At 52.6% G+C, this 22,882-nt stretch overlaps 1 protein-coding gene across 3 annotated transcripts in view; it reads left to right on the top strand.

Moving 5' to 3' along the window:
- KIAA0586 (KIAA0586 ortholog) overlaps positions 1–22,882 on the top strand; it is a 77,947-nt gene that overhangs the window by 11,731 nt on the left and 43,334 nt on the right. For 2 of the 3 annotated variants that reach the window (XM_039914067.1, XM_039914068.1), the window contains exons 9-24: positions 26–199; positions 1,249–1,366; positions 4,407–4,539; positions 7,399–7,440; positions 8,831–9,108; positions 9,831–9,903; positions 10,716–10,961; positions 12,290–12,464; positions 14,836–15,030; positions 16,318–16,505; positions 17,273–17,380; positions 17,912–17,989; positions 19,170–19,363; positions 20,350–20,471; positions 21,094–21,285; positions 22,423–22,604. In XM_039914067.1, coding sequence (XP_039770001.1) covers positions 26–199; positions 1,249–1,366; positions 4,407–4,539; positions 7,399–7,440; positions 8,831–9,108; positions 9,831–9,903; positions 10,716–10,961; positions 12,290–12,464; positions 14,836–15,030; positions 16,318–16,505; positions 17,273–17,380; positions 17,912–17,989; positions 19,170–19,363; positions 20,350–20,471; positions 21,094–21,285; positions 22,423–22,604 — 2,498 coding nt within the window. The remainder of the gene's footprint in view (positions 1–25; positions 200–1,248; positions 1,367–4,406; positions 4,540–7,398; positions 7,441–8,830; positions 9,109–9,830; positions 9,904–10,715; positions 10,962–12,289; positions 12,465–14,835; positions 15,031–16,317; positions 16,506–17,272; positions 17,381–17,911; positions 17,990–19,169; positions 19,364–20,349; positions 20,472–21,093; positions 21,286–22,422; positions 22,605–22,882) is intronic. The other variant, XM_007659521.3, reaches the window with a different exon arrangement.

Raw genomic sequence — 22,882 nt, 5'->3', positions numbered from 1 at the left:
CACCGTACCGCTTTTCTTTTTCCAGGGGAAGGGTGTCCGAGACCGACGGCAGGCTTGGGGCGTGACAGAGTCGAGTCCCCTCTCGAGACCCCCGCGCCTCGCAGATTCGCCCCCGTTCCCGCTTCAAGAGATGCCGGAATTTCCTGGAGGGAACACCCGGCGGCGGAAAAAGAAGACTCGCACACTCCGGCACCCAGAGGTAGTGAAGGAGTAATCGCCGAGCTAGAATGACTCGGAGCCGGAGGGCGGGCGGCAGGCTTCGATCGAGCCCTGCCGCTCCTCTGCGGTGGTGGGGGGGTAATTCCTCCGTGCCCTCGGTCTACCCAGCAGTCTGGAGAGAGAGAATGGGGTGACGAGGGCCGGTCGTGAAGCGAGAGATGGCTCCGATCTTAGCCAATCTACCCTGACCCCGCGGAGAACTCGAGGGGCTGCAGAGGAGGGAGGCCAGAGTCTTCCTCGGGAAACCCAGTTAATGGGCGGGTTAGTTGTGCCTCTGTAAAGGGAGTGAATGCCCCAGATCCATCCGGTCTAGTCGTGAGCATTTTGGGAAAACCGTGGATTTCAAACACACCTGCGTTCCGTGGTTGAATTCGAGGTAATTGCGTAGTTGGGAAGAGGAAATTTTTGGATGGCATTCAAGTGCTCGCCGTATGCCAGGCGCTCTTCTGAGCGCTGGGGTCGACACGAGCCAGTCGGGTTGGACACAGTCCACGTGGGGCTCACAGACGTAATCCCCATTTTACAGATGAGGGAACTGGGCCCGGGGAAGTGAAGCGATTTGCCCCACGACGTACAGCAGATGCATGGCGGAGCTGGGATTAGAACCCAGGGCCTTCGGACTCCCAGGCCCGCGCTCTGTCCATTAGGCCACGCTGCTTCTCCGGAGGAACCCTCTCACTCTCTTGTCCTCGGACCGATCCCCTTGCTGCTTAATTCTTGAGGTGGGACGGCCCGAAGTGGCCAAGGTCGGGAACCTTAGGGAACGGGGGGGCCAGTGGGGTATAAAAACGGTCACCCTTTGCGCTCCTCGGGTATTTAGGAAGCGCTTCCTGCATGCGGAGCACTAAACTGAGCACCCGGGAGGGTACGAAACGGAATTAGCCGACACATCCCCTGCCCAAAATGAGCCGAGGCACAAACCTAGGCTACAAGGTCAAAGGAGAAATGCCAAGTCAGCCCAGGCTTGAAACCTCTGTTCCTACGGGGTTTCTGTTTTCAAAAAAGAAAAAATGTATTTCTATGCCCTAGGTGGTATGAGCTTGCTGGAAGAAATTCTGAATAATCAAGACTCTTCCGAGAAGTCCGCACTAAGCAGGCCAAAGCTAGGATGCTATCCTCAACGCAGTGGGTTCGCAGAACCAAGCAGGTTTGCCGTTCAACCTTCTACATTTAGTAGCAGTAAGAGTGTTTATGAGGCGCTTAGTACGTGCGGAGCCCTGTGCTAACCGCTGGGAAAGAGCACACAGGAGAGAATTAATAATCGTGATATTTGTTTAACGCTTACTGTGTGCCAGGCACTGTTCTAAGCGCAACGGTCTCTAAAGAATTTCTAAGGAAATTAAGTTTTACATGTTGTGATTTTTGTTTAAACGAACGTTACTTTGTTGTATTAACTTTCAACCCTGGTCACTTGTAGCCGTGCTTCCTACTATAGGTAATTATTTTTTTTTCTAGCAGTGTGGTTTCCCCTGGAAAACATCCTCAGGGGTTACTGTTTTTATTAATAATAATAATAATAATGTTGGTATTTGTTAAGCATTTACTGTGTGCAGAGCACTGTTCTAAGCGCTGGGGTTGATACGGGGTAATCAGGTTGTCCCACGTGAGGCTCACAGTCTTCTTCCCCATTTTACAGGTGAGGTAACCGAGGCCCAGAGAAGTGAAGTGACTTGCCCAGAGTCACCCAGCTGCCAAGTGGCAGAGCCGGCATTCGAACCCATGACTTCTAACTCCCAAGCCTGGGCTCTTTCCACGGAGCCACGGTTTTTCTCTCCACCCTACTCTTGCCCGCTTTCGCCATCATGAATTTCACGATCTTCGTAACTTTCCACTTTCCACTTTTGCAGCCCTTAACGGCAAGCTGAATTTTTCTGTTTTTAGGTGTAAGTTTACGGGGCATTTACTGTACGTGCAGCTCTTTTCTCCTAAATATCGTCTCGAACAAGCAAAACTAGTCCAGCTCTCTTTGATGTCATCTGTGTAGGGCGATGGAAAATGCCGGAACAGTGACAGAGCTGGAATTAGAACCCAGGGCTCTCGATTCCCAGTTCTGGGCTCCTTCCCCTAGGCCACCCTGCCTCCCTAATGTCGGAGCAGGAGAGAATTCCTGGCTGCTGCTGGGTTTTGTGGTTTCCGCGAGTCAGATGACGCGTCGAACTGTGGTTAGGCCCAAATCGGTCTTTTCTTTGAGTCGTCTTCTAGCGTATTTGAAGCAGCGTGGCTCAGTGGAAAGAGCCCGGGCTTGGGAGTCAGAGGTCAAGGGTTCGAATCCGGGCTCTGCCACTTGTCAGCTGGGTGACTGTGGGCAAGTCACTTCACTTCTCGGTGCCTCAGTTACCTCATCTGTAAAATGAGGATGAAGATTGTGAGCCTCGTGTGGGACAACCTGATTACCCTGTATCTCCCCCAGCGCTTAGACCAGTGCTCTGCACGTAATAAGCGCTTAACAAATACCAACATTATTATGATTATAGTATATTTGGGCATTGACCATTCTGAGATTAGTGGTGATGACCTCTTTTGGAGAGGACTCCTGGAGAGCCAGTCTACGTTCTGGAAGATGCCATGGAGATTCTTGAAGCTAATGAATTCACCTGAAGTTGTAGAAGTCACCGTGGGATCTATTTTCCACAGCGAAGCAGCTCTTTGTTAGCCGAGACGCTTTCGTTTAAAAAAAAAAATGCACACACTTATTTTATCAGGTTTATTCAAAAGGAAGGGGGAAATACATTTTGACTTCTGGTGTTTGAAAGAAACTGAAACCCAGCCAAACGAGTGGAATTTTTGTGTTGTTTTGTTTGAGAGAACAGATTTTTTTCCCCTATCTTTTCCAACGTGTTTGTTTTGAGATTTGGAAAGCAAATAGTAAACGTTAAATAGGATTATAGCGATTATTCTTGGCAATTCAGTGCTAAAGTACTTAGAAGCAAGCAAGTGGGCCATCATGGTATGGGGAGAAACATAAATTTGTCACGGCGTTGAACGGTAGAGAGAGGGAATCGATTTTCACCGTGTACTCTTTAAACTTGGTTTTATTTTTCGTTTTCCCTTAATTTTCACTTGGCAGTCATTTTCCTCTTCCAAAGCCAAGAAATCTTAAATAAATACGAGTTCTTTGGCCTCTCCGCTTCAGAGAGTTTAAATGAAGGATTTCTATTCCATGCCAGAAGCTCGAACAGCCGCCCGACCTGAGGTTCTCCCCGCTTTCCTCTCGAACGAAAAATTTCAGGTTTTATCATCACCCTAATCCTGTTATTTACATAGCAGATTTCCTCCGGCACTCAAACCGAGGTCCACTTCCGCCCGATCGGATCATCTCGCCAAGGGTTTTTTTTTGTGTGTGTTATTACTTTGAGGAAGGCCGCATTTTACGGGGTCGGCACCGGAGGGTCTCTGGGCTTCCAAATGGAGGGAATTACAGTCTGTCAAAGTCTGCTTTTAGCGTTTTAGTTGTCTGAATGACAGCGGTTCCAGGAAGTCAAGTTTTCTCCAGTAGACTGGACTCTGTTTGACTGGCTGATCGGGAGACTGATTACAGCCCAAAGAAAAACATTCTCAAGGTCATTTTAAGCCCATTTGTTTGGAGTGTTAAACTCCTCATGAGTTGGAACTTGCTCCTCTCTTATCTTTTTTTTTTTTCTTTTTCTTGTAACCCCTTTTATCCATCCGTCTCCTGGCTCCGGATCCAGATAGATATCATTAATCTGCAGCGGGTCAGGTCCGGCCAGCCTGCCCGGGTCCGGAGAGCTTCGTCTGGAGAGTGGCACCGGGGGCCGGGTGTGGGACGGGGGGGGGTCTTTTCTGCGGTTTCAGGAGGGGCACGCACACATGCCTCCGTCCAGTCTGGGATCGCTTCATTAAACCGGGAGCGGGCGGGATTAGAACCCATGACCTTTTCGTCTCCCCGGCCCGTGCTCTGTCCACTAGGCCACGCTGCCTCAAATCCTCCTGACCGAAGGAGCTTACGGTCTCTGTTTATCTTCTTCAGCGGGGGATCGGTGACGGACACGGTATTACGTTTTCTGCCTCCGAATCCTGTGACCGATGGCAATCGCCACGGGGTGTGGAAAGAGTCTTCCTTCGGGAAACTTTTCCAGTTTGCCACTCAATGAGCCGTCTCGGAACTGCTGCCCGAGGAATGTAAAGAGGCCCGGGGACTGTAGCGAGCGTTTCCTTCCTCCCGCTAGGGTTGCCACTCAGCCAAATAAATCGTTTCCTTCCCGCGAAGAACTTGGAGCCGCCGGTAGAACCGCGGAGAAAGCCAGTGACCTTCTTCGGGATCTGGGCCAACTGAAGAGGGAGATGAATGGCATATTACAGGTAAAAATACGGTGGCGGTGTTTTGGACCATGGCGGAGCTCTTTTGAGTTTGGGGTAGTGACGGGGAAGAGTGTGACCACGCTGTGATGCGTGGTGTTCTCTTCCCCTCTTCAAAACCCTACTTAAAGCCCACCTCCTCCAAGAGGCCTTCCCAGACTGAGCTCCCCTTTTCCCTCTGCTCCCTCCACCCCCCCCCCCCCCTTCACCTCTCTGCTGCTAAATCCTCTTCTCCCCCCTTTCCCTCCCGTCCCCTCGGCACTGGACCCGTCCGCTCAACTGTGTATATCTTCATTACCCTATTTATTTTGTTAATGAGATGTACATCACCCTGATTCTATTTGTTTGCTATTGTTTTAATGAGATGCTCTTCCCCTCGATCCTATTTATTGCCATCGTTCTCGTCCGCCCGTCTCCCCCGATTAGACCGTGAGCCCGTCAAAGGGCAGGGACCGTCTCTATCTGTTACCGATTTGTCCTTTCCAAGCGCTTAGTACGGTGCCCTGCGCGTAGTAAGCGCTCAACAAGTAGTAATGAATGAGTCAACCGATCAATATATCAATTACTCTGTCGCGGAGCGCTGGACTAAACCCTTGGAAGAGTACACTAGAACAGCTGGAAGATACATTCGCTGCTCACAACGAGCTGAAAAATGTAATAACCGTCCCGTGATCCGTTAATTCATCGAGCACTTGCCGGGTGCGGAACACCGTGCTAAGCTCTTGGGAGAGGTCAGCACAACCGAACGGGTACGGCCCGGGGAGCGTACGGTCTAGAGCGCACTTGTCCTCCGTAGACTCATGCTCTCCACCGTCCAAATCTACTACTTGAGCTTCTGTCCCACTCAGGTGCCGCTGGGTTTTCGGACCGGTGTACTGAGCACCAACCGTGTGCGGAGCACTGCGCAAAGAATTTGGGAGCACGCGACAGATCTAGAGGACATGCTCCCCGCTCTCCAGGAGTTTACCGAACCAAGCTACTTTACGGAAGGAGGGAAATGAAATCCAATCAATCAATCCATCGTATTTACTGAGTGCTCACCGGGAACAGAGCACACCGTTGGCTTACTTACGGATTTAAAAAGTCAAAGCGTATTTAAGACCGGGTGTGCCAGACATCTTTCTCTTGTTTTTCCTACTGTTAACAATAACAATAATAATAATAATAATAATGGCATTTGTTAACGCTTGATTCTATTTAGTTGCCATCGGTTTTTACGAGACGCTCTTCCCCTCGACTCTATTTATCGCCATCGTTCTCGTCTGTCCGTCTCCCCCGATGAGACCGTAAGCCCGTCAAAGGGCAGGGACCGTCTCTATCTGTTGCCGACTTGTTCATTCCAAGCGCTTAGTACAGTGCTCTGCACATAGTAAGCGCTCAATAAATACCATTGAATGAATGACTATGTGCAAAGTACTATTCTAAGCGCTGGAGAAGATACAAGGTGATCAGGTTGTCCCACGTGGGGCTCACAGTCTTCATCCCCATTTTACAAATGAGGTAACTGAGGCACAGAGAAGTGAAGTGACGTGCCCAAAGTCACACAGCTGACAAGCGGCTGAGCTGGGATTTGAACCCATGACCCACTCCCCGAGCAGGGAGATGAAGACCTTGGTTCAAAATGGGTGATTAGCTGTGGGGTTGCAAAAATCGACGGAGTTTGGATTCCGCAGCCTTTTTTGCCTTTTGCTCAAAACTCACTTGTTGAAGTCCAGCGGTTTTGTGTAGCAGCTGTTTTTGAGTAGCCGTATTTCATTTACCTGCTTAAATAGTAAAATAGCTTTTATTTCACCGGGACCGTCACTTGAATTGCACGCTCATCTGGCAATCCTCAATTTCGGGATTCTAGTTTCAGCCACGCTCACGTCGGTTCTCTAACTTTGGATAGATGAGAAGCAGAATTGCCTAACAGAGCACAGGCCAGGGAGTCAGAAGAACCTGTGTTCTCTCTGCAGCTCTTCCACTTGTCTGCTGTGTGACCCTGGGCAAGTCACTTCACTTCTCTATGCCTCAGTTACCTCGTCGGTACAGTGGGGATCGAGATTGCGACCCCCACGTGGGACAGGGATGGTGTCCAGCCTGACCGTCTTGGGTCTACCCCAGCGCTTAGTACAGTGCGGGGCTCAGTGGCAAGAGCCCGGGCTTGGGAGCCAGAGGTCATGGGTTCGAATCCCGGCTCTGCCACTTGTCAGCTGTGTGACCGTGGGCAAGTCACTTAGCTTCTCCGTGCCTCAGTTACCTCATCTGTAAAATGGGGATTAACTGTGAGCCTCAAGTGGGACAACCTGATTACCCTGTATCTACCCCGGCGCTTAGAACAGTGCTCGGCACCTAGTAAGCGCTTGACAAATACCAACATTATTGTTGTTGTTATAGTTAGACGCCTCACAAATACCGTTAAGAAGATGGCAGGTCCGGCAAATTCAAGTAAAGCTCTCTAGCGTTTCAACTGACCCGCTCACCGTTGTTTATTTCATTTATTTTTTAAAATTTGTTTCTTTAAAATCTCATGCGTCACCTTTGCCAATTTCCGAAAGTCCTTCAAAGTGCTGAGCTTCCCCCCTCAGGAAAAGTAAGAGGAGATTCGAATCCGCCTGTCGGTCTCCTCCTCTCTCAAATGGGAAGGCCCGAGGGCCCGGTCCTACTGTGAGCCCGTCATCTCTATCTGTGGCCGAATTGTCCATTCCAAGCGCTTAGTACGGTGCTCTGCGCATAGTAAGCGCTCAATAAATGCTATTGAATGAATGAAGAGGAGGAAAACTGAAGGTCCTGCAAAACGGGCTTGCTCGGGGCGGCGAAGAGACACAAAGGGCAGTCAGGTCCCAAGGCATGTCTTGAAATCGAACTTCTCTGTCTTTACAGGAAGCCAAACTGTGGAAATCAGATATGAAGGATTTTATTAAGGTAAGTGGGCGGTTTGGGTTTCTAACACTGCTCTGGGCAAAGGACTTTAAAAACGCGCTGCAAATGCGTATCGTTAGTTAGAGTCATTTTGGCTGCCAGGGGCTGCTGTGTTTCTGCCTTGAGGCATGGAGGAAAATGTAACGTTATATAAATTTTTGAAAGTCCTCACCTTCAAAGGTTCGGCCCTCGGAATGGTTTTGAGGCTGCTCTGGCGTGGTTACCGACCTACTTCCAGCAGTTGTCTTTTGTTTTGTTTTAGGAGCGGCAGGGCCTAGTGGAGGGAACCCGGGTCTGAGAGTTGGAGGACCTGGGTTCTAATCCAGACTCCGCGACTTGTCTGCTGTCTGCTTTGGGCAAGTCCCTTCAGTTCTCCCTGCCTCCATTTTCTCATGTGTAAATTGGGGATTCCGTACCTGTTCTCCCTCCCACTGTGAGCCCTCCTGTTGGGGACGGGGACTGTATCTTTTTTTTTTCTCCCTTGTGGTATCTGTTAAACACTTACAATGTGCCAGAAACTGCACTAAACTCTGGGGTAGGTCCAGTATGACCAGGTTGGACACAGTCCGCGTCCTACGTGGGACTCACGGTCCGCATCTCCATTTTACAGATGAGGTAACTGAGGCACAGGGAAGCTGAGTGACTTGCCTAAGGTCCCACAGCAGACAGGTGGTGGAGTTGGGGTAAGGACCCAGGTCCTCCTGATTCAGACCCACGCTCAGTCCACTAGGCCAGAGAAGCAGCGTGGCTCAGTGGAAAGAGCCCGGGCTTGGGAGTCAGAGGTCATGGGTTCGAATTCCGGCTCTGCCACTTGGCAGCTGTGGGACCGTGGGCCAGTCACTTCACTCCTCTGTGCCTCAGTTACCTCATCTGTAAAATGGGGATTAAAAAACTGTGAGTCCCACGTGGGACAACCTGATGACCCTGTATAATAATAATAATAATGTTGGTATTTGTTAAGCGCTTACTATGTGCCGAGCACTGTTCTAAGCGCTGGGGTAAACACAGGGGAATCAGGTTGTCCCACGCGGGGCTCACAGTCTTCATCCCCATTTTACAGATGAGGGAACTGAGGCACAGAGAAGTTAAGTGACTTGCCCACAGTCACACAGCCGACGAGTGGCAGAGCCGGGATTCGAACTCATGAGCCCTGACTCCAAAGCCCGTGCTCTTTCCACTGCGCCACGCTCCCCCAGCGCTTAGAACAGTGCTCTGCACATAGTAAGCGCTTAACAAATACCAACATTATTATTATTAGGCCACGCTGCTTCTCAGGTAGGACATTATCCTACCTGATTACCTTGTATCTACCTCGGCACTTAGAGCAGTGTTTGGCCCATAGTTAATTCTTAACAAATCCCACAGGTATTATTCTAATTATTATTTGTTTTAGCAAAAAGACTGTCCCGGCCCCTCTCGCCATCCCGATCCCGGCCCCCCTCGCCATCCCGATCCCGGCCCCTCTCGCCATCCCGACGCCATCCTGGAACCTCAGGGTCCAGGCCGATTCCAGTGCACCCGAGCCCCGGAATCCATCGTGAAGGAGGCGGCGAGGATCTTGAAAGGCGTGCAGAACAATCGAAAGGTCCTGGAAGAAAACCTGGAGGCCATCGTCCGGGCCAGAGACGGCACGGCCATGTACTCCCTCATCAGCTCATTGGCGGCCAGCAGGTAGTCGGCCCCCCGGGGCCCCGATCTCTCTTTCGGCAGCAGGCGGGCGGTCAGACGGGGCTAACCTTCCCTGTGTCCCGCGCTTGCTCGGCCTTTGGGTCCGGTCATAATAGGCCCTGAAGCTGATTTTGACTCGCTAATAATGAATAATAATAATAATCGTAGTATCTGTTAAGCACCTTCTGTGTGCCGGGCCCTGTTCTAAGCGTCGGGGTGGATACAAGATAATCAGGTTGGACCCAGTTCCCGTCCCACGTGGGGCTCACAGTCGCCATCACCATTTTAGAGATGAGGGAACCGAGGCACAGAGAAGTGCAGTGACGGGCCCAAGGTCACACGGCGAGCAAGCGGAGGAGCCGGGATCAGGACCCATGACCTTGCGACTCCCGGGCCCGTGCTCCATCCACTATGCCAGGCTGTTTCTCCACCCTCCGTCCAAAGGGTATCCCTTTTTGCCAGCTCTGTTTCCCGGTGCCACTGACTCGTGGACCTTGGAACGGAACGGGAATCCAAAGTCCCGAGGACGGTGTAAGGAGTATTTTTTCCTCTCCCGGTCCTTTGTTTTGGAGTCAGGAGAAGGGAGGTCGCTTCCTTACCGGTGAAGAAATCGAGCGCTGTGTCTGCTAAGTGATTAGTAGAAGGCATCGAAGCAGCTGGGCGATCCTCAGCTCAGCAGCCCAGGAACGTAACGTAATTCCACGTTTTCTCTCCCCCTCTCTTAGCGACGCAGTGGAGGAAGTTCGCATTAGAAAGACGGTAGATGAGTGGATTAAAGCCATAAGTATGGAAATTCAGGTAGGACGGAAAGCGCCTCGTGGGCGGCGGGCAGGGATCGTCTCTACCAAGGCGTATCGAATTCTCCCCGGCGTTCAGTGGATAGAGTGCACACGGTAAGCGCTTAATAAATGCCATTGATCGGTTGATTGAAGAAGCCTTCTTAACTGGAATGGAATTGCAGTGAGAGTTGGCGCAAAGTGTGCCGGTCGTATCCTGCTCATCACCATCTTTTCTGTCCTGATTCCATCCTTAAACTCCCCACTATCTTTTTTTAACGGTATTTGTGAAGCGCTTGGTATTTATTAAGCCCTTACTGTGTGCCAGTCCCTGTACCGAGCACTGGGGTAGATACAGGCTCATCAGATTAAACACAGCCCAAGTCCCCCATGGGGTTCGTGATCTTAATCCCCGTTTTACAGATGAGGTAACTGAGGCACAGAGAACTGAAGTGACTTGCCCGAGATCACACAGCAAGCAAGTGGTGGAGCCAGTATTAGAATCCAGGTCCTTCTGATTTCCGGGCCCTTGCTCTATCCACTAGGCCTCACTGCTGTCTGTTGGTAGGAGGCCTAGTTTTAGAATGAGACTTCGCAACGTTGGCTGTTGACCGTTACTTTTTTGCTCATTTTATTTCAGTGGCTTCCAACCAAAAAATGAGACTTCTTTTGTATACAGATTTAAAAAAAAAAACCAAACTTCCCTACGACACCTGTCTGACTTCTTCTCTATACCGCTTATAGATTGTGGTCGTGGAACATTTCTCTGAATGTGCGTTTAGGTGCAAAAGACTTTAACGCAAAGGCGACTAATGGATAGATATCTGCGTTTAGGATGAAATGGCAAGAAACGATGAACGAAAGAAATTGCATCGAAAGACTGAAAGGGTAACCCTGGCTGAGAAGACCCAGATCCTGCAGCATAGCAAGGTGAAGAAGAAAGGCACAGCAGACCCTTCAAGCAAAACTGGATTTTCAGGAACTTTTCCTCAGAATCGAACCGAGAACAGAGCTAGCCATCAGAATTGGAGAGGCTTTTCCGTTTCTCAGAATTCACAGAAAAGGGAAGAAAGAAACGAGGTAGGCGTCTACGCCGGCCGCAGTCGTTCTGTTTCGAGCCCTCTTTCAATTTTGCCGTTAACTCATTTTTAAAATTTCTTTATCGAGCCTCCGTAAGAGGAGCTGCACTTAACCGCCGACTCTATCCTCTGAGATCTCTCGGTCTAAGGTAGAAATAATAATGTTGGTATTTAAGTGCTTCCTATGTGCAGAGCACTGTTCTGAGCGCTGGGTTAGATACAGGGTCATCAGGTTGTCCCACGTGAGGCTCACAGTCTTAGTCCCCGTTTTACGGCTGAGGTAACTGAGGCCCAGAGAAGTGAAGTGGCTTGCCCACAGTCACCCGGCTGCCAAGTGGCCGAGCCGGGATTCGAACCCATGACCTCTGACTCCCAAGCCCGTGCTCTTTCCACTGCGCCGCACCGCTTCTCTGAGCAAGCAGCTACCAAGATACCTTTAGTTCCCAGGAATTTCCACTACAAATTAGAAATTGGTGAATCAGTCAATGGTATTGAGTGCTTACTGTGTGCAGAGCACTGTACTAAGCGCTCGGGAGAGTCCAATACAACAGATTTGGTCGACACGATCCCTGCCCACAGTGAGCTCCCAGTAGAAGGGGAGGCAGGCATTAATATAACGTACGGTTATGGACATAATGGTATAAATCTTTCCCTTTGGATGGAGCTGCTTAGAGCCCAGATAAATGGCCAGATCCTCGTCGGTGCTGCTGTGTTAATGGTAATAACAATAATAATAATAATAATAATAATGATAAAAAATAACTGTGGTATTTGTTAAGTGCTGTGTGCCAGGCACTGTTGTAAGCTCTGGTGTGGATACAATCCCTGTCCCACGTGGGGCCCACAGTCTTAATCCCCATTTTGAAAATGAGGTAACTGAAGCCCAGAGAAGTGAAATGATCTGTCCAAGGTCCCGCAGCAGACACGTGGCAGAGCTAGAATTAGAACCCAGGTCCTTCTGACCCCCTGGGCCCGGGATCTATCCATTAGGCCTCGCCGTTTCTCGCGGCTTTTTCTCGCAGCACACCGCCACGAGGGAAACTCGGTCTGGGATACTCTCCCCGGGCCCGATGCCGCGCATCCGCGCTTCGTCGGAAGACCCTCCCCTAGTCCGCGTCCCCTTCCCGAACGCAGAGTGGGACCGTGCGTTTTTTAGAAATCCTCCCCGGCGTCGAAACGGGTGTGAGTTCTTCAGCCAAAGGATCCCTCCGGCTCTCGTTCCGGTGCGAGGCTCTAATCCGTGGGCGCGTCCGAGAGACCGTTTCGAGGAAAGGGAGCCTGGCCCCCCGATGGCTTGTCCCCGTCGATCAGCTTACCGTGTGTGTCCAGGGACTTCGGAAGCCAGCTGCGGCGGATCAGAGGGAGGACTACCTGACCCAAGTGTACGGCCGACCCGTTTACCAGGGCCACCGGAGCACTCTTAAAAAAGGACCCTACCTCAGGTTCAACTCACCGTCTCCCAGATCCAAACCGCAGAGACCCAGAGTAGTAGAACGCCTGAAGGGTGAGGAGCCTCTCCGTGTGCGTGTCGCCTCTTTCCGAAACGTTTCCCGATGCGTGGCGGGAACGGCCGTACGGTGCTTTGCGCACAGTAAGCGCTCAGTGAATCCAGTTGAATGAATTCTTTGCCGTCGGCTCGAGGGCTGGGTTAGTGGCCGGTGCCACCCCGGAGTGGTGCCCGGGGCAGCGACGAGGGTGGAAGGGAATAGTAATGGTGATGATGATGATGATAATAGTGCTCGTTAAGGGCTTACTATGTACTGAGCACCGTTCTAAGCGCTGTACAAGGTAGACAGGTCGGACACAGTCCCTGTCCCACGCACTCTTAATCCCCATAGAAGCGGCGTGGCTCGGTGGATAGGGCAGGGGCCTGGGAGTCAGAAGGACCTGGGTTTTAATCCTGCCTCTGCGAAATGTCTGCCGTGTGGCCTTGGGCAAGTCCTGAACTTCTCTGGGCCTCAGTTCCCTCATCTGTAAAATGGGGATGAAGAGTGCGAGCTCCACGTGGGACAGAGACTGCGGCCAACCTGACTGACTTGTATTTGCTCCAGCACTTAGAACATAGTAAGTGCTTAACGGGTACCGTCGTGATTATTTTACAGACGAGGGAACCGAGGCCCGGAGAAGCCAAGTGACTTGCCCAAGGTCACACAGCCAAGTCCCCATCTCACGTCTAAGTAGGAGGGAAGACAGGGCGCTTGCATTTATTCCCCTCAGGAAAAATGAGTATTGCAGGGGGTTCCTAATAGATTTGAAGAACCCCGTCTTCCGGTCTGTTCCTGCCGGCTCAGAGACCGCTCGCCCTCACTTCCAAGTAAAACCAAATCGCTGCGCAAAACGTCTGCGGTCTCCCTCGCAGCCGGCGGTTTGTTCTAAGGAAAAGCGGGGCAGAGCGAGAGGGAAGTGTCGGCGGGGCACCCGATGCTGACGGGAGCCCAACTGCGGGCCGGGATTTGGGGGTCAGTCGAGAATTCGGGAGTCAGCCCGCCGAGGCTCTCGGGCTCTAGATCTCATCCCGCCGGTGCAAAATCGGCCATTCGATCTGGAGTGTTTACTGAGTGCTCGCTGTGTGCACCAAGAGCCTGAGAGAGTACATTAGAGGTAATAATAATAATAATTGTGGCCTTTAAGTGCCCACTCTGTGCGCGCCCACTGCTCTGAGCGCTGGGTTAGATAGAAGCTAATCAGGTTGGACGCAGTCCCCTGTCCCTCATGGGGCTCCAAGGCTCAGTCCCCATTTTACAGATGAGGTAACGGAGGCCCAGAGAAGCGAGGTGACTTGCCCAGCGGTGGTGGAGCCGGGATTAGAACCCACAACCCCCGACTCCCGTGCCCTATCCACTACGCCGTGCTGCTTCTCGATCCGATTCCCTGCCCGTGGGGAGTTTGTAGTCTCACAGGGGAAGGCAGACACCAAAATCGTCTGCGGACGGGAGGAGGAAAGACCTGGGGACGTGTGAGGGAGTTGAATGCTTAAAGGAGAAGGTGCCGTGAGGGAGCGATAAGGGAGGTGTGGAGTTATTAAGCGGGGCGGAAGGGCCAAAGTGGGAGCTGGGAGAGGTTATCGACTGGGAAGTTGAGGAGCTAACCGGGCGTTTTAGCCCCGAAAGTAGGACGGCGGGAGCAATGGACAAGCGCGGGGAAATGGGAAGTGACACCCCAAGGCAGCACTGTGGGAAACCCCCTTCCTCCCGGGGCTTTTGGCGAAGCTGCACCGTCTCTGGAATTCCGTGGCCGTCCGAGACGAGCCGACTTGTTGAAAGAACTAAACGAAAACATTATTCTGAGGAGAGATCGGCGTTTTCCCTATTTCCTCCCCGGCTGCCCCCGGCCTGGCCCCGCTCTTGTCCCCATTGAAAGAGACCGTCTGTTCTCCCAGCTAGTTCCAGTTTCCCAAGCAGAACCCCACACACGGGCGGGGAGGGACCCCGGGGTGGGGGCGACTTTCGAAGAAAACTCGGTCCTGGAAAAAGGAGGCAACCGTTGGCTTCAGTAGTCCCTGTCGTTCGGTGAGGGTGAAAGAGCTGCCGTGAAGTGGTGATGGCTCAGGCTCAGAAGAGGGGCTGAGGGGGAAAAACGGGAGCTCGGCCTGAGCTGCTCCGAGGGTCTGCGTCCCTGGAGGGGCGAGCTCTGCCCAGCTCTCTCCTCTGAGACCTTCCCGAACGTATCGACCTCCCGCCAGAAATCGTGAGTGCGTTTGGTCTTTCGTAAGCCGTGTCTCACCGGCGGGCCAAGGCACGTTTGGGTACCCCAGACCTCATCGGATGGCTTCCTTTGTCTCTGATGAAAAGGCAGAGTGTTCTTTCAAGTTATTTCAGCTGTTGGCGTGTAACAGACGTTCACCGTCGCTCGTGTGCCGGGCCCGTGTATTTCAGGGACCAGGGTGAGGTCAGCAAAAACGCAAACCAGCTCTCGCCCACCGAGGTCCGTGGCGATGAGTCCGAAGAGGCACCGAGCCCTTCCCGTGCCACGACTCCAAGATCGGCAGTATCTCTTCAGCCCCAGCCGAGAAATGACTTCTCTGACGGGCGCCCTTGAAGGTCACCTGATCCCTATGGCTGTGCCTCTGGGTAAGAACAGGGGAACAACGCGGAGAGAGATTTTGAAGACAGAATGGGCAAATATACAAATGTAGGTCGTTTCGAGCAGTCGTCTGCATCTGCGATTTTAAATAAACCCTATTATTTATTATCTTAATAAGCGATAAAGGTGTCATTGCAGGGAGTTTTAGAGTTCACTTTTTTTGGACATACCGAATTAGATTCAGTCGATCGATCAAATGAGCGCTTACTGTGCGCAGAGGACTGTACTAAGCGCTTGGGCGAATACGGTTCAACAGAGTTGCCAGACGGGTCCCTGCCCACGAGGAGTTTACGTCCCCGGGGAGGTTCAACGAGGAAGTCAAACCGCTCGTAACCGGAGTAATGCATTTCGAATGTCTGCCTGTCCAGTTTTTGGGGCCTCGGGGTTTCTGGACTCTAAACTTCCTTAGCTTTATTTGGAAATAGAAAATCTGGGAAAAACGAACCACCAAACCTGCCCAGAAGAAAGAACACAGAAGTTCGTTTTTCCCTGTGGTTTTCATTTCAAAACCTAGACGTCCTAGGGCCCATTCTCTGAGGTAGGGAAGCAGAGAAGTGGAGCTGTGGAGGAAGGATGAAGCGGAAGGGAAGGCGCTTTGGGGAGCAGATCTGGGTCTTCGGCGTCCCTTTCCTTCTCCTCAGTCTCACTGCTCCTCTTTGATACGTGTAAACTAATCGCCCCGTTGAAGACTAGAAACCCAAATCATTATCACGAGGAGGGAGGAGAGAAAAGGCTGGAGGGCAGTTCTTAATTATTATTATTTTTTTTTACTATTTAATAATTGTAGTATCTGTTACGTGTTTATTACGCGTCCAGCACTGTACTAAGTCCCGGGGTAGATACAAGATCACCACGTCCCACATAGGGCTCACAGAATTCCTATTTTACAGATGAGGCAATCGAGGCCCAAAGAAGTGAAGTGACTTTCCCAAAGCCACACTGAACACAAGTGGCAGAGCCATGATTAGAATCCAGGTCCTCTGACCCCCCCCCCCCCGCCAGACCCTCGCCCTTTTCATTAGGCCACACTGCTTCTCTTACTATATTTTTACCGTATTTCATACTTGAGGGAGGTGTCTTTCTTGCTTTCCGTTTGCCTGCCTGCGAAAGCGAGGGAAAGCCTCGGCAGGAGATGGGTCGCTAACTGAGGTTTTGGTCAGCGTGACCCACGCAGATCTTGTATCCCCCTCGTAGCTTGTCTCCCTTCCGCGGCTGAATGACTTTCATCCTGGTTTTCTTCCAACTGGTTCTTTCCGCTCATGAACGTTCTCTAGGAAAGACCCAGAGCGACCGAGTTTCTCCACATCCCCTTGGAGTGGTGGTCGGCGAACCGCACCCCGTCACCGTGACTACCTCTATCCCTCCGTCGGTTCCCAAGGCACGGTTCGCGGTCAAGAAACCCAACGTAGCAGTGTTCAAGGTGAAATCGCAGAAAAAGGAGCCTCCTCAACTCACCGTGCAGGTAGGGGACGAGAGCAGGCGACGACGACAAAAGATTTTAGGTGGGATGCTCGTCGTGCCGGCATTACCACTCGGCTCGGTGCTCTGCACGATGCCGGCGCTCAGAAAATACTATCGACCGGTCGGTGTTATTTATTGAGGGCTTGCTATGTGCAGAGCACTGTACTGAGCGCTTGGGAGAGTAGAGGTATGTTCCTGCCCGTAACGGGCTCAGAGTCTAGAGGGGGGAGACAGACGTTAATTTAAATAATTGAAAATGTATAATTTAAAGATACGTACATAAGTGTCGTGGGTTTGGGAGTGGGGCGACTATCGAACGCCCAAGGGTTACAGATCAAAGTGCATAAACGGTGCAGAAGGGAGAACAGGCCGAGGGAAAGAGGGCCTAATTGGGGAAGGCCTCTTGGAGAAGAGGACTGACGACCACATGACTGAAAAACCCAGTTAAGCCCATCTTTAGTCGGGTAACTTCACCTGAAGTCTTTACCGGTCATACTTAGCGTGACCTGCTCCAAGACTTCATCTGGTCTACTCTTTTGATGCCGAATTCTTTCGGCGATCGACTGACATTTTAGGATCAGGAAACCTTTTGGGAGTGCCACCCCTAAACTTACACGTTGCCCGGCGGGCTCCCGAGCCAAAGAAACAAAACGCAAAGTATATCCTCTTGTCGAACAACATCGGAGGGGAATGCGTAAGTGTCGGCCTGACAGCTGGGAGCCGATAAAGGGGTGGGATTGATGGCTAACTGGATGTCTTCCTCTTCAGGTGTTACCCAACGTGGATATCGATAGCATCTCAAACGGCAGCGTGGAGGCAAGCGAGATGTCCCCCAGCCCGGGAGGAGCACTGGGTTCCGTACGCGTCCACACCCGGGTATTCTGAGGAATCCTCTGTTGGGAACCTCTTCCGTCATTCGGTGCCAGGGGATGTCGGTGGTCATCCGGATGAAGCCAGCTCTCCTCAGGATAGGAGGAGAGCTCCCGGTCATCGTGGAATTAATCGGAGGGACAAGCTTTCTGGGGAAGAGTTTAGTTTGGCCTGTCACGGAATTGCCTAGGACCCTCCGAAAGACTTTCGGTTCCAGTGTTAATAATAATGATTGTGGTATTTGTTAAGCGTTCACTATGTGCTACAGGCACTGTAGGAAGGATTGGGGTAGACACGAGGTAATTGGGTTGGACACATCCCTGTCCCTGTCCCCCACTGGGCGCGCAGTCTTAATCCCCATTTTACAGTCTCGGTAACTGAGGCCCAGAGAAGTGATGTGACTTGCCCAAGGTCACACGGCTCTGCCCCTGACCTCCCGCGGGATTATGCTCACGTCTCGTAACCGGCACCGGGCCCACCGCCGGACTCAGAGAAGCTGCCTAATCAATCCCCCCGTTATTATTCCGATGGTTCTAGGCCCCAGAATTCAGTCAACCTGAAGATGATCTTCACTTTCCGGGAACTAACTCCGATGAAATGATTCATCTCGGACAGGTAACGATACCCCAGAGAGTTCGCTCCCAGTAGTTTTTCTTTTTTTTTCTGACTCTGCTGGCAAGGGCACGGTATTTGAAAGCCCCGCTCTTTGATAAGACACGCTAACCGTCGGGGGCAGGCGGGGGGGCCGTGAGTGTCCGCGCTGAGGCCGGGGCTGGGGGAGACCGGCAGCCTGGAGCCCACTTTAGCCCCCTGGGCATCCTGTTGGGGGAGGTCCCTCCGCCACCTCCACCCCCTTCCTGGGGTCAGGGCAGTGCTCAGCTTTCTTCCCCTCCAGTTTAAAGCAAGACCTGTTACACTCCAATGGCTAAATAAAATCAGCTAAATAAAAATATTCCGATGCAGGAGAACTTCAGCCAGCCTATATGAGCATTACAAATACGTCTGAACATGGGCCACAACTGCCTGACGGGGAAGTTGGGAGGGTTTTTACGGAAAATCTTTCCCTCCCATTTCCCGAACGTTCGATGCCCCTCCCGGGTTAGCGCAGCTAATTCTCGACTTCCGAGCTCGATCCCACCCCCGTGGCTCACGGTTTCAGGGGCCGTATCTGACCTGATTATCTTGTTTTCTCCCCTGTGCTTGGCACACCGTAGGCGTGTAACAAATATAGATAATATCATCATCATCATTACAGATATCATTACATGACCGGCATGCCGTGAAGGCTCGCCCCACAGCTCACGTCCACCTTTGCAAGTCCCACTCCCCGTCATGAAACGATCCTGTGGCCTAGGCCCCGGTTATCTGACCTGCTCCGTCGTCTACCCCATCACTGACCCTGCCCAGCAGCACTGATCTGAAGCATCTTACAGTTTACCAGATTTTTAGTGGGGAGAAAAAAAAGTTATCGGCCTAATAGAAACTTAATCGACGACTCCCCCCCCCCCCCGCCCCTTTTTTTCTTCCCGTCTCTTGCTGTCCCACCCTCTCCTGGAGAGAGGCCTTGCTAGAAAAATGTATGAAAACAGCATTGGTTTTGAGTGTCTTATTCCTAGGTGGATGGACGTAGGATGAAAAGCAAGTACTGCCAACTGCTTACCTCATCTATAAAATGGGGATCGAGACCGTGAGCCCCACGTGGGACAGGGACTGCGTCCAACCTGATTTGTCTGTCTCTGCCTCGGCGCCCGCCGGGGGCTTAAATCGGCTCTGTGATTCTTGTCGTCGTGGCCAGGATCTGGAAAAAGAGGATGAGAGTCCACCCTGCGCCGAGCCCATCCTGGAATTTGAGAATTGCGCTCGGGTTGTCGCTCGGCAGTATGAAGGCCCTCCGTTCCCACCTGTTGCTCCTGCCCCACAGCCCTCTGCCGATATTCTGGTTCGAGTGATCGAGAGAAAAGAGACTCTCGAAAACAAGCTGATCAACTGGTAGGTTTTCAGCAAGGGTGAAGGAAATAAAACTGAGACTGGTACAGTGGGCCAGTACTAAGCACTGTACTAAGCCCTGGACATCTTCCCCCCTGGCTCAGTGGAAAGAGCCTGGGCTTCGGAGTCAGAGGTCATGGGTTCGACTCCCGGTTCTGCCACTTGTCAGCTGGGTGACTGTGGCAAGTCACTTCACTGTGCCTCAGTTACATTATCTGTAAAAGGGGGATTAACTGTGAGCCTCACGGGGGACAACCTGATCACCCTGTATCTACCCCAGCGCTTAGAACAGTGCTCGGCACGTAGGAAGCGCTTAACAAATACCAACATTATTATACAAGCTAATCAGGTTAGACAAAGTCCCGGTCTTTTATGAGGCTCATTGTCCGGCGCGCTCTAATTTCTTCCTCTGGCTTTCTCTAATTTCTTCCTCTGGCTTTCGGGTCTCTCTCTCTCTCTCTCTCTCTCTCTCTCTTCCTCTTCCTCTCTTTCCCCACCACTTTCCCAGGCAAGATGGCAGGGGTCCTGTCTTGGCCATCAGAGCACCCCCAGTTTCACTGAAGTTGGCCCAGGTGTGTGGAGGGCCCGTGTGCTGCCCGGGTTGAGTTCCAATCCGCAGCCATCCTTCCTCCTGGCCCAACCGAAGCAATATTTCAGCTTCACGCCAGAAGTCTTCTCCATTTGCTCAAGTGGAGTTTGCCGGGAGAGGAGAATTCCCTGTTTCCCAGATCCTTGTCGGCAATTCACTTCGGTCTTTCTACCTCACTGGGCCGTAAGCTCCTTGAAAGCAGGGACCGGGTCTGTTAACTCTGTCGTCCTCTCCCAAGGCTCGGTGCAATGTGCCTCCCTTGGCAGGCGCTCGGTCAATACTGTTGTTTGGGAGGAGCAGGCCTAAACGGGTGTGAATACTCCCGTGTCCTCAGCGGGATGTTTTGGGGGCCAGGTTTGAAGGGGGCAAAAAATAGAATCTCTGACTTTGTGTTTTTCAGGGTGGAGCAAGAAATTATGGGCCGGATTATCAGTGGGCTGTACCCCCTCCAACGGCGGCAGGCGGTGCCGGATGTCAGTCGTTCCGAGAGCGAGGGAAGTGGAGCCTTAACCTCCGACATTGGTGGGTGGAACCTCATCCTCTTATTCCCCCTCCATTTCTAATTTGGGATCCTTCTGGACAGTGTTCCAAGAGACATCGGTCTCAATCCCAAACCGAATCAAGTGTTGGGCCTGCGTGTGACATCGGGCCACCCTCAGTGGTTGCCCGGCACGGTCTAGTGAAAAGAGCACGGGCCTGGGAGTCAAGAGACCCATATTCTAGTCCTCTTGTGGGGGTGTGACCCTGGGCAGGTCATTTAAGTCCTCCGTGCCTCTGTTCCCTCGTCCATAAAATGGAGATGAGACACCTGCTCTCCCTCCCTCTTAGACGTGAACCTCTTGGACTGGGATTCGGATCCGACCGTCTCGTATCTACCCTAGCTCTTAGAACGGAGTTTGGCACGTGGAGAGCAAAAAATAAATACCATCGTGATTATCAGGTAGGCAGAAAGCTCAGGGATCCCTGGCCTCTAGGAGACTAGGACACCGCAGTCCGGGGAAAATCTTCCCGGCACAGAGTCCCACCCCGCCCAGCTCAGGTAACCCGGATCCCATTCTTCCCCCTCCGAGAGCCGACCGCCGGGGAAAGCCTTTGGGAGTTTTCAGCCCGTGGCCGTGCGTTCAGCTCCCACGATCTCCTGCAGGTTTCGTCCGTTACCGGGAGAACGTGGTTGAAGCAGAGGCTTCGTTTTCACAGGGCTCCCGATCTCTTCCAACCAAGAGATTGAGCGGGCTCAGTGGGTTAGCTCCCGGAGATGAAAGTAATATCAAAAGGTTCCAGGCCATCGCGGGTGGGCCGAGCATCCGCCTCCGTCCGCAGACCTCAGTCACCGCTGGTAAGCGCCCGACCCCCGTGGTTTGGGACTTTTTCCCAGAGACTCCCAAGATTCCCGAGTGCCAGCCCGGAGACGTTCAGCGGAGGTGCGGATCACTCTGTGATCCAAAACCAATCAGTCGGTGACAGCCCCGTTCTGTGTACTTGGGGGAGTTTGTAGTAGAGTTTCAATCAACCGGGGGTGTTTAGTGAGAGACTTACTGTGCGCAGAGCACTGTACCGAGCAGTTGGGAGCACAGTACAACAGGTTTGGTAGACACGCTCCCTGCCCACGACCAACTTCACGATCCCCCCTCTCGAGAAGCGTCCGGCCCAGCTGGGGAAACGGACACGCTCTGTGCAGAAAAGCCGCGTGGCCTAGTGGATAGAGCTTAGACCTGGGAGTCACGGGGACCTGGGTTCTAATCCCGGCTCCGCCACTCGTCTCCTGCGTGACCCCGGGCAAGTCACTTGGCTTCTCCGGGCCTCCGTTCCCTCATCTGTAAAATGGGGATTAAGACAGGGAGCCCCGTGTGGGGCAGGGACCGTGTCCAACCCGATTAGCTCGTATCTAGCCCGGTGCTTAGAACAGTGCCTGGCGTATGGCCCGGGCTTGGGAGTCAGAGGGCATGGGTTCGAATCCCCGCTCTGCCACTTGTCAGCTGTGTGACTGTGGGCGAGTCACTTCACTTCTCTGCGCCTCAGTTACCTCATCTGTAAAATGGGGATTAACCGTGAGCCTCACGTGGGACGACCTGATGACCCTGTATCTCCCCCAGCGCTTAGAACAGTGCTCCGCACGTAGTAGGCGCTTAACAAATACCAACATTATTATTATCATTCTCTTGTAAGTGCTTAACAAACACCATTACAAAAAATAAAGAAGAGAAAGGAACGATGCGTTCGTACATGAGCAACGGCTTAAATAGTAGTTGGGTTTGGAAGTGCCGTAGGTGCTAAGGTGAGGAGGGGAGGGGGGCAGATAGCGAGAAAGAGATAAGAGCCCGTCGAAACTGATTCTTCGTCAGTAACGTCGACGCGACCCAGAGCTTCCCCCTCGCGCTCTCCCCCCCCCCCCCCGACCCGGAGACCGACAACCTCAATTAGAGCTGTGCCGGGCCCTGGACTTCCCCTGATCCTCAGCTGCTTTCCCCTCTAGTCCCGATGGCGGGCGGCGGGGGAGTCCAGCTGTTTATCGACGCCGGCGTGCCCGTGAGCTCCGACACCATCGGTCGGTTCGTGAACGAAGCCCTGGCGGAGACCGTCGCCGCCATGCTGGGGGCCCGCGAGAGCCGGCGGCCGGCTGCCCCCGCCGGGGTCGCCTCCTGGACGCCAACGTGGGTACGTCAGCTGGAGGAGGTGAAGAAGTGGGGGAGCGGAATAGAGCGGGGCCGCGTTCCCGTGATGGCTGGGCTGCGAACGGGCGACTCGCCGCTTGCCGGGTTGGCAAGGGGCCAGCCGGCTTCCTTCTCCCGAGTCTGTTCTGATGTGAAGCGACTGCAAGGCCAGCCGGCACCGTGTGTCTCGTTCTTATTTCTGTCTCTCTCGTGTCTCTCATGACGTCTCGCTCACGCCCTCCCTTCTGCCTGGACTTCCCTCTTTCACATCCGTCAGGCGAC

The sequence above is a fragment of the Ornithorhynchus anatinus genome, chromosome 14, assembly GCF_004115215.2.
Source record: "Ornithorhynchus anatinus isolate Pmale09 chromosome 14, mOrnAna1.pri.v4, whole genome shotgun sequence".
NCBI lineage: Eukaryota > Metazoa > Chordata > Mammalia > Monotremata > Ornithorhynchidae > Ornithorhynchus > Ornithorhynchus anatinus.
This window is presented reverse-complemented; position numbering and strand designations above follow the sequence as displayed.